Source organism: Bidens hawaiensis, unplaced genomic scaffold (genome assembly GCF_021521415.1).
Source record: "Bidens hawaiensis isolate Kalapana, Puna unplaced genomic scaffold, B.hawaiensis_p1.1 tig00004007_1, whole genome shotgun sequence".
NCBI classification, from domain to species: Eukaryota; Viridiplantae; Streptophyta; class Magnoliopsida; order Asterales; family Asteraceae; genus Bidens; species Bidens hawaiensis.
Window position 1 is genome coordinate 882,753 of NW_027491235.1, and position 14,081 is coordinate 896,833.

The 14,081-nt window shown below is 39.6% G+C and overlaps 1 protein-coding gene across 1 annotated transcript; it reads right to left on the reverse strand.

Moving 5' to 3' along the window:
• Positions 1 to 12,470: 12,470 nt before the first annotated feature.
• On the reverse strand, positions 12,471 to 12,848 carry LOC143624986 (uncharacterized). Its single transcript, XM_077095466.1, has one exon. It carries the CDS (start codon positions 12,846 to 12,848, stop codon positions 12,471 to 12,473), a length of 378 nt encoding a protein of 125 aa, XP_076951581.1.
• Positions 12,849 to 14,081: the final 1,233 nt, after the last annotated feature.

The window sequence follows — 14,081 nt, forward strand, 5'->3', positions numbered from 1 at the left end:
TTGGATGTAGAGGCTGTGTTACCGGCCGTTCGTCTCACATAAGGTGGGACGTACGGGTTGAGTGGAGTATTCTTTTTAGAAGTTTTATCTTTTTCTCCACCAGTGGGTAACACTACCTTCTCTTTTGTCTTACCTGGTTCGGACAACTTATCCGAATCCGATGAGACTGGACTCGTAACAGAAATTTTCTCACTTGAAACAGGCGAACTCGTTTCGCCACTACTAACACTTGGTTCTTTACTCGTAACCTTGATTGGAACTGTCTGAGGAACTTCAAAATCAACAGATTTCTGAACACTAGGGTTAAAAGTGTAATTGTGGTTATAAAGTGGTGGAACCTCGTGATAACCAATTCCTCCCCTCTTTGTAGAGGTACCTTGATCACTAACAAGGTGATCAAGAATAGCTGAGGAATTTCTGAACTGTTCAAGTTTTCGGTTCAGTTCCACCACTTTCACCTGGTGGTCAGCAATCTGCTTTTCTCGTTCAGCAATCAGTTTAGTCTTTTCTTCTAAAACCTCATAACTTAGATCAATTACTTCAATTTTTTCAGCAAGTTTTGTTTTTAAGCTTTTAACATCTTTTTCACATGCTTTTATTTTAACTTTGTAACTGTTTTCTCTTGCTTTCGTAAAGTGATGATCTTATTTAAGAGTTTTAAATTCAGCATCTAAACGAACATACTGATCAGTTATGGTAGCAAGTTGCTCAGGCAAATTCTCACATTTAGTACAAATAGATTTAGAACTTACCTCGGAGAGTTGATCATTGTTATCTGCCATGAAAGCTTTTTCCTTACCAGTAGCTTTCTCTTCTCCGGTAGTCTTCTCACGTTCTTTATTCTCAACCTTAGCCATATTTGCCTGTTCACTAGTTTCATTCGAATGCAGGTTCCAGTTGTATTCACCTGCTTCTCTGGACATCATGGCATTGACTTCTTTAGTACTCCCAGTGTGCTGTGCAGACCGGCCCTGACCACGTCAACTCGCTCGTTTCTGCAATCTTTGGCAAAGTGCCCGTTTTGTTGACAGTTATAGCACCTCACCTTAGACTTGTCGAACCCTGGCCTGCCACCAACAAACTTTCTCCCCGTCTTTCTCATAAACTTCTTCACTCTCCTCACTATCATGGCCATCTGCCATTGTAAATCCATTTCCTCCAGATCATCAGCATCGATCTGGTCATAGTCTTCATCTAGCATCGCAGGATCAACCACCTTTCCTTGAATATAGTTTTCATATGAAGCAATAAATGAAGCATAGAGGCCAAACTGCTCTTCAGCAGATTTGACGCTCATTGGCATCTTAGAGTAATTATTGCTTGAGGAACTTGAAGATCCACTACTCTTGCTTGCTGTCTGTTGAGTACCACTTGATCCACCCGCAACAAAGCTAACATCCCCATTTGAGTTTATTGACACATGCCCCTCCTGTGAAGAATTGGCACCCGACTCACCCTTCGAGTAGTAGGCGGCAGAATCAGTCTTTGAACTTGTATTGGAGTTTACTTTAGCACCGTACATGCCTGGATCTTGAACCTGATCCATAGATGTTTCTTTTCTTACCATATTAAGCTCAAAAGTTCTGAGCTTGTTGACAGCGGTTTCAAGATCATAAGTAGGGAAGTCCTTGTCTTCCCTCATCAGTACAGTATACATCTCCCATTTTGGTGGGAGAGCATCGAGAAGTTTTTCCACAATCTCTTCTTCTCGGTATGAAATGGAGTAGTTACTCAATTCAGTCATTAGATGATAATATTGAGTGATAATGTCATCCAGAGATTCGTTCTTTAAGTACTTAAAGACTGAAAATTGAGTCTTGAGCAACTTTATCTTTGAAGCCCGAATACCTACATTCCCTTCAAATCTGCTCTCAAGAGCTTCCCAAAGCTCTCTAGCTGATGTATACTTTCTGAACGTATGGAGGATCTCCTGTGGAAAAGCCATTGTTATTGCAGCATGAGCCTTGCTCTCGGCTTCATACATCTTTTTCTCCTCCTCTTCCATTTTACTGTATTTCTTGATTTGGTCTCGACCCTCATACTCCATGATTGGTGGAATATATCCATCTTGGATGCATACCCACATTTTCGCATCCTGGTACTTAACATATTGTATGAACCGATCCTTCCACGCGACAAAATCGGTTCCCTTCAGCAACCTTGGGGCCTTTGTAGCTGACCCCGCTTCAACTTCCATCTTTACAAGCTCCGAAATGTTGATCGACGACATTCTTCTTGAAGACTAAGAAACCCGAAAAATTCTAAATAGGCGAAGTTAAAAAATTTCCTCTGAACAGTATTGTAGGCGAAGTTAAGGATAACTTCGCTTAAGTAATAACTTCGCTGGATCCTTCTTAAATTCGCGTGACTGGGCGAAGTTGAGAATAACTTTGCTTAGGGTAAGCGAACATAGAAAGTAGGCGAACTTGAAGAAAACTTCGCTGAGCTAGGCGAACTTGATGAGAACTTCGCTGAGTTAGGCGAAGTTGAGGAGGTAGGCGAAGTTGTGAATAACTTCGCTTCTCCTTATATCTTCGCTGAAACCCTACGTATCCTGACGGCAACTTCGCCTGATGAACAGCAACTTCGCCTGACGAACTTAAACTTTCTGCAGATCTGAAAATCGGATTTTAACGATGTTTTTGACGGTTTAAAGGCTTGAACACACTGGTAGGAGGCTAGAATGAGCAAAAACACCACAAACTCGTTCCGTGAATACCCGAAATGAGACGAATTCTACACCCGCGTGTATATCCCGAACCACACAATCGAGCAAATGCTCTGATACCAATTGTAGGTTCCCTGGACGGATCACACGAGATATCCCGATATACACAGGTGCGGAATCCCTGTGTAGATCGTTACGGACGTAGAACACAAGCTCACGAACACACGAACACGATACGAACAAACTCACGTTATATTAATAACTCGAACCGTGTTACTTACAGATTCTCGACCTCACGTCACTTGACTCACTGAATTACACGTAAAACAACCAACTCGATCAATACGTAAACAGTAGACCGTAGCCTATATAAATACACGACAACTTCGCCTCAGGCGAAGTTGTCCTTAACTTCGCTCGTTCAACAAGTTCGCCTAGGCGAACTTGTCAACAACTTCGCTTGGTTAACAAGTTCGCCTAAGCGAACTTGTCAACAACTTCGCTTTTACAAACAAATACACAAACAATATTACAGACTCGATTACAGACATTAGACATATGAACTACTGACATCTATGCACCAACACCCAAACTAAAACAGAACGAGAACAATGGAGGTAGCAGCGGTGGCGGAAGCAGTGGTAAAGGAAGAGCTTTCGTCATTGGGTCGGGTCAATCCCGCAGCGATCCGTATGTGGTGACTAGTAAGTTTCCTGTGAACGACTGTTTTGCTTCTGTGTTGTTTGACACTAGAGCTGATAGGAGTTTTGTGTCGAAAGCCTTTAGTAAACTCTTAGACTTAATTCCAACCCCGTTAGATGCTAAGTTTCCTGTTGAATTAGCGGACGGTAAGTCTATAGAAACGACTCATGTACTTGCGGGATGTAAGTTGAAACTGTCAGGTCATATTTTTGATATCGACCTTATACCTTTTACGCTTGGTAGTTTGGATGTCGTTGTCGGCATGGACTGGTTATCTGAGAACCGAGCGGAGATTATATGTCACGACAATATAGTCCACATCACTACCTCTTCCGGGGAGAACATTTTGGTTCAGGGCGAGAAGCGCGGCATGACCACAAGCGTCATCACCCTCATGAAGGCGCAGAAGTATCTACGAAAGAGTCATCCGGCAATTTTAGCGCATATTGTCGAGAAACCCACAGAGGAGAAGCGAATCAAAGATATACCGATTGTGCGAGATTTTCCGGAAGTTTTCCCGGAGGATTTGCCTGGACTCCCTCCTATTCGACAAGTCGAATTCCAAATCGAATTGACCCCCGGTGCAGCGCCCATAGCACGAGCCCCGTATCAGCTCGCACTGGCGGAGCTTCAGGAGTTGTCCACTCAGTTGCAAGATTTTTTGGATAAAGGTTTTATCCGACCTAGTCATTGCCATGGGGAGCCCCTGTCTTATTTGTTCGAAAGAAGGACGGGACTTTTCGCATGTGTATCGATTACCGGGAGTTGAACAAGGTGACGATCAAGAACCGTTATCCCTTACCCCGAATTGACGATCTGTTTGACCAACTTCAAGGATCGAGTTACCACTCGAAGATCGATCTGCGGTCTGGTTACCATCAGTTAAGAGTACGCGAAGAAGATATTTCAAAGACGGCTTTCAGAACTCGGTATGGTCACTACGAGTTTTCGGTTATGCCTTTTGGCTTAACCAACGCACCAGCCGTATTTATGGATCTCATGAATCGAGTATGCAAGGCGTACCTCGACAAGTTTGTGATTGTTTTTATTGATGATATTCTCGTCTACTCCAAGGAAGAGGCTGACCACGAAGAGCACTTGAGGTTAATTCTGGAATTGCTGAAGAAGGAACAACTATACGCTAAACTCTCGAAATGCGAATTTTGGCTTCGCGAGGTTCACTTTTTAGGACATGTGATCAACGAGAATAGTATCCATGTCGATCCCGGTAGGGTAGAGGCCATCAAAAACTGAGAAGCACCTAAGACCCCGACTGAGGTGCGGCAATTCCTAGGACTGGCTAGCTACTGCCGGCGTTTTATCGAGGGATTTTCAAAGATTGCTCAACCCCTCACCACTTTGATTCACAAAGTAACTAAGTACAATTGGGTGACGCGCAAGAATCCGCTTTTCAACTGTTGAAAACCAAACTCTGTAGCGCCCCTATTTTAGCCCTTCCCGAGGGAACAAAGAATTTTGAGGTACATTGTGACGTATCGATACAAGGCTTCAGTTGAGTGTTGATGCAACACGAGAAGGTTATAGCCTATGCCTCTCGACAACTACGGATTCACGAGAATAACTACACGATCCATGACTTGGAACTCGGAGCTGTGGTGTTTGCTCTTAAGATATGGAGGCATTACTTGTACGGTACCAAGTTTACCATTTACACCGATCACAAGAGTCTCCAACATATCTACGATCATAAGGAGCTGAACATGCGACAGCGTCGTTGGGTCGAGCTGCTTAAGAATTATGATTGTGCCATCAAGTACCACCCTGGAAAGGCCAATGTAGTGGCCGACGCTCTCAGCAGAAAAGAAAACGATAAACCCAGGCGAGTGCGAGCATTGCAACTTACGATTCACGCCAACTTACCCGATCAGATTCGTGATGCGCAACTCGAAGCTTTGAAAGATGATAATCTTCCATCAGAACTCATGCGGGGTATGAACAGGCAACTCGAAACCAAATCGGACGGGGTATGATATTTTGAGAACCGGATTTGGGTTCCACGATACGGAGAGTTGAGAACTCTAGTGATGGAAGAAGCTCACAAGTCCCGATATTCTATCCACCCTGGCTCAGATAAAATGTACCATGACTTAAAGGCACTTTACGGGTGGCCAAACATGAAAGCCGACATTGCCACCTACGTGAGAAAATGCTTGACTTGCGCAACAGTCAAAATAGAATATCAGAAACCATCTGGCCTGCTACAGCAACCGGAACTCCCAATGTGGAAATGGGAACACATTTCAATGGATTTTATCACGAGATTACCCAAAACACCGACGGGATGCGATACCATCTGGGTGATCGTTGACCGATTGACTAAGTCTGCACACTTCTTAGCGATTAAGGAATCGAACAAAATGGAAAGACTGACTCGTGTCTACATGAAAGAAGTGGTGTCTAGACACGGAGTGCCTGTCTCAATCATATCTGATCGAGATTCCCGTTTCACTTCGCACTTTTGGAAGTCACTACAAAGCGCACTAGGTACCCGCCTGGATATGAGTACAGCATACCATCCTCAGACGGATGGGCAAAGTGAGCGCACTATTCAGACCTTGGAGGATATGTTGCGTACATGTGTGTTGGATTTCGGAAAAAGTTGGGAACCTCACTTACCTTTGGTAGAGTTTTCGTATAATAACAGCTACCACGTAAGCATTAAAGCAGCGCCGTTTGAAGCGTTGTATGGACGGAAGTGTTGATCACCTCTCTGCTGGGCAGAGGTGGGTGACAGCCAAATCACTGGTCCAGAATTGGTACTCGAAACCTCTGAAAAGATTGTTCAAATCCGAAACCGCATGGCAGCAGCACGAGATCGCCAAAAGAGTTACTCCGACAAGCGCCAAAAGCCTCTCGAATTTCAAGTGAACGACCATGTATTACTCAAAGTCTCACCTTGGAAAGGTGTGGTTCGCTTTGGGAAGCGAAACAAACTCAATCCACGATACGTTGGTCCTTACCGAATTACTGAGCGCATTGGTCTGGTGGCGTATCGACTGGACTTGCCAACAGAACTCAGTGGTGTACACAATGTAGTCCACGTATCCAACTTGAAGAAATGTTTTTCCGACGAAACCCAAGCAGTTCCTTTGGACGAATTGCAAGTTGATGAACAACTACGCTTCATTGAAGAACCAGTCGTAGTTTTGGATTGGGAAACCAAAACACTCAAGCATAGCAAGATTCCAATCGTTAAGGTTCGTTGGAACTCGAGACGTGGACCGGAGTTCACGTGGGAACGCGAGGATCAAATGATGAAAAAGTATCCTCACCTTTTTGAAGGGTTGACCAAACACAGAAAACCGCGAAACCCGACAAACCGTCAGAAATCACCGGAGATATGAATTAAATTTCGGGACGAAATTTCTTTCTACTAGGGGATGATATGACAAACTGAAAATTTTTCTTACTTTTTCAGACACTCATCACGACTTGACTCAAATTTTCGGGACGAAAATTCTTTAACATGGGAATGATGTGACACTCGTCAATTTTAGGTTAACTCCGTTAACTCAAACTCCGTCTATTCAAACTTAAGATCACTGGATCTATAACGCACATCTCATTACATTTAAAATAAGGTTTTAAATGACGCTTGACAATTACTACATGTGTAGTCTTTCGGGATTGCACCGAAACGCAAACGAGTTGACGCAAACAATTGGTGAATAAACGAAAAACGTCAAAACAATAATTATGTGATAATTATGTGTTAGACTTATGTGTTATGTGATAACATTGTATGAAACGTTAACTCAAGATGCAAACAAGTCAATTTAAGCTAGAAAAGTAATTATTAGAAGTTGAGGGACCTAGATGTAACATGTTATTATAAATAATAATATTAACCTAAACCCTAACACTCCCTCTCTCTCTCTCTACCCGACGGCCACCCCCCCTCCCCTCTCTTTGCGATCGGCAGCCACACACACACACATATCACACCCGTTTTGATCTCATTCTTCATAATCGGAGCATCCTACACTCGTTTCTAAGCACCTCTCACGTTTCCTTTGTTATTTCTGCGTTTTTAAGGTATAATTATGGAACCCTAACTTTTGAATATCATGTATTAAGTGTTTTATGATTGATTATTGCTAGAGGATGATTGATTATGTGTTAGTGATTGATATTGATGATCATATGTGGTTTTAAACGGTGAAAGATCTTTGAATCATTGATTGTTTGTAAACCCTAGAGGGTTACTACTGATTTCTATGATTTATTATGTGTATTGCATGTTATGAGTTATGTCGTATGCTTAGGATGCATGTTAGATGATTGTTTAGGCTTGCTGAGTTTTGACAGCAGTGATTGTTAAACTTGAACGATGTGTAACTTGTTGAATATAAAAGGAAAACTGAGCTAATTATGAGTCTACAAGGTAGTACTCTGAGTCTAGTTTCAGAAAGTCCAACCACGTCTAATTTGAAGGTGTCTTGGTTGGTCAAACGAATTAAATGTGATTAAAGGTCAAAACTGGTACTGGACAGATTGTAAGTTATGTTTAGACAACTGTAACGAATTGTTAATGTGGAAATTGGTTGAAGTTGTTAACACTACAGGGTGCTATGTTGAGTCTAGTTTCTATAAAGTCCAAGTTTGTAATTTTTGGACGAGTAAAAGTTAATATTTATGATTTCACAAAACTGAAGTGCAAATCTGAATTGTAAGACCTGCTGTTAGGTTGTTTTGTAAATATCATAACTCATGAACTACAAGACCAAATGGGTTGGTTCCACTTCTGGAAGTTAACTTGTTGAGTTAAGAACCCAACCCAATTGATCTTGCATTAATTGGATTTTTCATGTGACGGGAATAACAAATAAGATTCTGTTGCGCATGATTTTGATTGCTGTGAGTTTGCTGTAATGTTTTGATCATTGTGAGAAATATATGTAGAATAAAAATACAATAAAATATGTTCTGGAAACCTAATTCATGTATGCTTTTGTGATGATTTTTGGTGAATTAATTGAGATTCTATGATCTGTTGAATAGAGTAATCTTTCAAGTAAAAATTCTGTCTTGATGAAACTAGTTGCTGAACTTTGTGAAAATACATGAAACGTGCTGTTACTAGATAATTGTTATGTTTTGACCAAATTGCCCTTGCGGGGAATAATTACTAGATGATTGTTACGTTTTGACCAAATTGCCCTTGCGGGGAATATTTGCTAAATATGTACACCATTAACACATGACACGTAAATAGTTGTTCACACACATAACGTATCACAAATGTGCTTGTTAAGTCACACATGAGTCACAAACGAAACACGAAACGTATTTTGTGCATAGGTATTATGTGCCGATTCTAGAGACTCGATAATAGTTCCGACTCTTAGAAAATCTCCTTGTTGTTACAGAACGCTAGTGAGAGTTTTCTGCGACGCGCATCACTTGGGTGACTTGTTTTTGGGAATTCTTCGCAAACAGTGAGTTTCACTTTCCCCTTTTAAACTCTTTAAATGCTTTTCACTTGGGGGAGATAACATACTCCGAAAACGCTTTTAGATTTTGTTAGTAGATTATATATCACTTGTAAAGGCTAAGTGGAAAACGAAACAATTGAAGTCCTACACATCGAACTGTTTAGTATTGGAAAATAACGAGTCACTGTTGAGTAGTACTACTGGGTTTGACAAACCCCACCCAACGCTAAGCTCGACTGGAGGTCGAGTGGGTGTAATTTTGGCTAACACATTACCATGGTCGGGATAGACCTGGTGGCAAGGCACATGATAAACAGTCAGCTTCGGTGTCGAACACTTAGTAATACTTGTTGTATCGGCTAGCTACCTATCGATATATAATTGATTTAACACTATCTGGTAAACGCAAAACGCTGAACGCAAAACGCTAAACGCTTTGTTTTATATAAACTTGTGAACTCACCAACCTCGTGTTGACACTTTTAGTATGTTATTCTCAGGTAGCCGAGGCGGGTGCGCGGTATAGGAGCATGCATTGTTTTGAACACTATTGATTATGCAAACTTGTTTTAAACTGTTACTATGTGGGTTTTTAAGTCGTCATGTGTGGCGCAACACTTGGTCTATGTTTTTACGCTTCCGCACTTATTTTCACTTAATGTTTTTATGGTTTGATTATAACTAATGATTCCGATCCTGTTAGTTCATACCCTCTGACGGTAAAACTCCGTTAGTGGATTTTGAGGGTGTGACAAGTTGTCTCTTCACCTAGCTTCACACAAACTGATAACCTGCATGTGCGTACGAAATAACATGGTTTTGTCAACACATGGTTGAGTGAGAAAATCATAAGATTTGTTACAATAATAAATATAATGAAAAGGCAAAACTGTTATAGTGAATGTAAAACAACCAAACCACGATCAAATAAAAGTGTTAGTTGACCAAGTCTTAATGACTATGGCTACTAATACATTCGTATGATTGTACAATAATGCGATTATGTTGAACCCCTCCGAATTGCTATAATCAAGTAATCAGGTAACAGTTAGTCATTTAATTAAATACACGCACAATATATGATAGTTTGCTAGTGTTTGTAATATAATAAATAAATATTGTAAGCACTCATACATCCCTAAAATATGTTTGAAAACTCCAAATATAAAGCGGAATAATTTTTCACCTTGTCCCTTAAACGAGACTAGCAAGTAATAAGAATAACTAAAAACCGAACTTTAACGTGCTGACTGAGATAATCCAAACTGACCTTAAACTTAAAGATAATAAACTAAAACTAAAACCGATAATACCGCCATTGGAATCAACCCAAACAGACGTATAGAACTCTGGTTATGAGATTTTTATTGTTTAAGCGAGTTGGTGCTGACCAGAATCCGAACATCGAGTCGGAAGTCGGGTTTTAGTCAGTACACTCAAAATATAAATTTGAACAAAAAAGTCTTCTGGACCGAAAGCTAGTTCTGACTAGAAATGGAGATATTAACAAGTTAAGATTGGTTGACTAAAATACCCTTAACGAGTCGGGATCAAAATGACCACTGCAACTCCGTCAAATTGAAAAATTTGTTTTAGGCTTTTGTAAAGGAGATAAAAACCTACAGTATTGAAAAAACAACTTACTCAAATGAAGATTGGAACTTGATTAATCTTGAATAAACCGACAATAAATAAGGGAAATTTTGTTAGATATGAAGAGGATGGCTTGACATATATAGTTTTTAGGATTTGAGGTGTGTTTTGATTAAATATTGAGTGTTATAATGCACTTATTAAGAAATTCACTCGATTAAGAAACAAAATAAGCTATAAATGAGAAAATCGTGTATAATAACTAATAGAATTTGGATTGGACAACAAAAAAATGGTTTTTGGAGTTTTATAAAATTAATTTACATATCTTGGAGCTTAATTTTCTTTAATTTAGTCAAAAATAGGAAAGATTTGACAAAATTTGTCCTTGTACTTCTATAACGCAATTTTTAGCCGAAACAAACGATTTTAAAGGTTTTAAGCATTGTTTGACAAGTTTAAAATTATGAATATATAAAATTAGTTAAACCAAGTTAAATACTAATAAGTACAAGTTTTAATTAATAAAAAGATCCAAAATATATTCTCAAATCGGATAAACGAATATGAATACAAATACGAAATTTTCAAAATGTTATAAAGGACACCATACATTAAAACAAACTACTTTGTGTTTACATACACTAATTTAAATCTTCTAGAAATAGTTGACGGACCCTTCTAATCTCTCCGATCACCGAGGGTGGCGGCTCGTACAATGAGCTCCTGTTGTTCGGCGAGGAAGGCCCGACGCCAGTCTTCCAGACCTCGACTACGGTCCCGAGTCACTAGCATCATCTTTCCTATGACCTCCGGAGCGAGAGTAGGCAGATGCTTCCATAACAGACCGAGCATCTGCTCATGTTGGAGCTTCTTGTTTTCCACGAGGCCTATTTCTTGTTGAATTGTTGCAAGTCTTCTGGTGATGTGTTTATTGGTTTGGTGAGACCCGGCCATAGAATTCGAGTCAAACGTATGAGAAACCTCAAATCACAAATCAAGCAATCTGGTGGCTTAAGAGGAGGTGGGGAGTAATTAAAGAGTGTCATTAAAGAGTGTCACATAGGATTGTTGATAAACATTTATATAGATAGATAGATAGATAGATAGATAGATAGATAGATAGATATTAGAATCAGACTGATAAAACTTCGTAACCATCACAACGTTACTTAACGATAGATGGATATAATAAATGTCCTCCGTTATTCATTCACACCATTTAAAAACCAAGAAAGGTAAATTTCATCACTACAACCACTCGTAGTTATTAATCCAACTTCCTATTGATGAATAACTTCTACCCCCAATTACTAATTAGTAATTATGCTACTTATCACTCGTGGAGCAATAAAAACAGCTACGTACACTTAGTATGGCTGGAGGCACAAGTTTTTGGAATATATGGCGCTTCGCCATGATTGAAAATTGATCAAGTATGAGTTATAAATATCATAGTAACCATTTCTTACGGGATACAGTACAATACATTTTATTCTATCAATTTAGCTATTTACGGTCCATATATGGCAACTCTAATAATAATAAGTTTAAAGTATATCTACATAGCTTGGTTATTGATTGAGTACATTAAGGATCGAGACTCGATATCTAATTAATATTCTAAACACTACATCTAATCCAACCTGTGTACTACCTAAACTCATTGCAAGATGTTCTAATTTCCTATGTGCCATTGTCATGTACTCTGTACCGTGAAGAACACAAACGAGGGTATCATCAACACTCCCCACCTCACTCACGATCTTCTTTATCTTCTCCTTTGGCCACAACTTATAGACAAAGGAGCAACCACCACGCGTGTTTTTGATAGTACTTCTTGGTGATAACAAGAACACCAAGAGAGCCCATAAAACGCGCAATGTCATTAAATGAAATTCTCTAAAAACCTTCACCTCCATTTTGGAATGGTCATTTTTTAAAGATGGTACAGCCTCAAACTTTCTTTTGGATCTCTTTAACGATCTAATGCAACTTAATACCTCCTTTTTCAATTTCTCCCTTAATCTAAGGTAGGATGAAATTTCAGCTTAATCCGATGACTCTTCACCTCTTTTGCGAAGACTTAACTGATGAAATAAGGTGTGTTCCTGCATCTTCTGTTGTGTGTCCTTAATGATTCCACACGTGTCGAGCAGTTTAACCGAATTGTCAAGCACATCTTCTAATAGCTCCCCGGGTCGTGTGACGGAAGAGTAAACAAGCTCCTCCACACACCTATACACCTCTGATAGACCAACTAAACCCTCTTGAATGGTATTAGCGGTTAGGATTTCGGATGAAGAACAATATCTTACTTCCCATGCTCGTAACTTGTTTAGCTCAGCCTCCACACGAAGATAAGTGGGATGTAACTGAGCAGGTAAACTAATGGATCTATTTAGGGGTAATGCAGATGATCTTTCCATTTTCATATTCTAATGCTAATCAAAGTCTAAAATGTACAAAAAAGATGTATATTTCTATCAAGAGTAAACTGCGGTTTTCTTCCCCGTGGTTTGTCCAAATATGCGATTTTAGTCCAATAGTTTCAAATTTGCGATTTTCTCCCAGTGGTTTCATTTCACATGCAATTAAACCCAAGCCAACTAACATCGTTAAGTCTGGTTGTTAAACTCATAAACGTGCATCTCACATGAGGGGCGGTTTTGTCATTTTTCTCCCAAAAAAACCCAGCCTTAATTCACAAGCCCTCTCACGTGAGGGGCTGTGGTTTACTTGGAGAGAAAAAGGACAAAATTGCCCCTTATGTGAGGTGCACGTAGATGGGTTTTACGACTAGACTGAACGGGGTTAGTGAGTTCGGGTTTAATTACAAGTGAAATGAAACCACAATGACGAAAATCGTAAATTTGAAACTATTGGACTAAAATCACATATTTGGAGAAACCATAGGGACGAAAACCGCAGTTTACTCTTCTATCAATCATTATAGTAAACCATAATTTGGTATTTATATGCACCATTCATTAAAATCCATATTAGAATCTAGTCTCCAAAATGTGTCAAGAATAATGACAAAACAGAATATAAACATGTTACAGCAATGTGGGCAGCCTTACTAACTTGAATGAAGTTGTAACCTATTTGGTTAACAACTTAGAAACACCCATCTTTTTATAGAGTTTTTAGTGCCAGGATTGACAATATGGTCAAGCTATTTTTAGTGTGACATATTAGGGGTCCACCACTCCATTGAATGAAGTGATGTTGTTAATATGCATGCATGTAATCAAAACATGAAATATTCTTTGCAGAAACAATTGTAGATTGTGATACACCTTAAGATTTCTTGTAGAGTTGGTGCCAGAAGATTGTTTATCTAATGGACAGTGCTATTGGCACACCCCCAATATGGTCCATATAGCCCAATATGAAGCATAAATGGCCTCAAATCAGACACAAAAGTGCTTTATGTCATACATGATTGTACATACACGGAATCATATTGTTGGTACATGTGTGTCAGTAGTTCATAGTCTACCATTTGTAATCGAGTCTGTAATGTAATTATGTTTTTGATTATGGTTATGTTTTCCTTTCTTAACATTGGTTGGTGGTTTCTGAGAATCATCAGACTTAATTGATTTTGATTCTTGATTGGGACAATTTTCAATGGTTGAAAGCTTCTTTTCATAGCA

Excerpts from the sequence above, each read along its gene's own strand:
- LOC143624986 (XM_077095466.1), bottom strand. The coding sequence starts at position 12,848 with ATGGAAAGATCATCTGCATTACCCCTAAATAGATCCATTAGTTTACCT.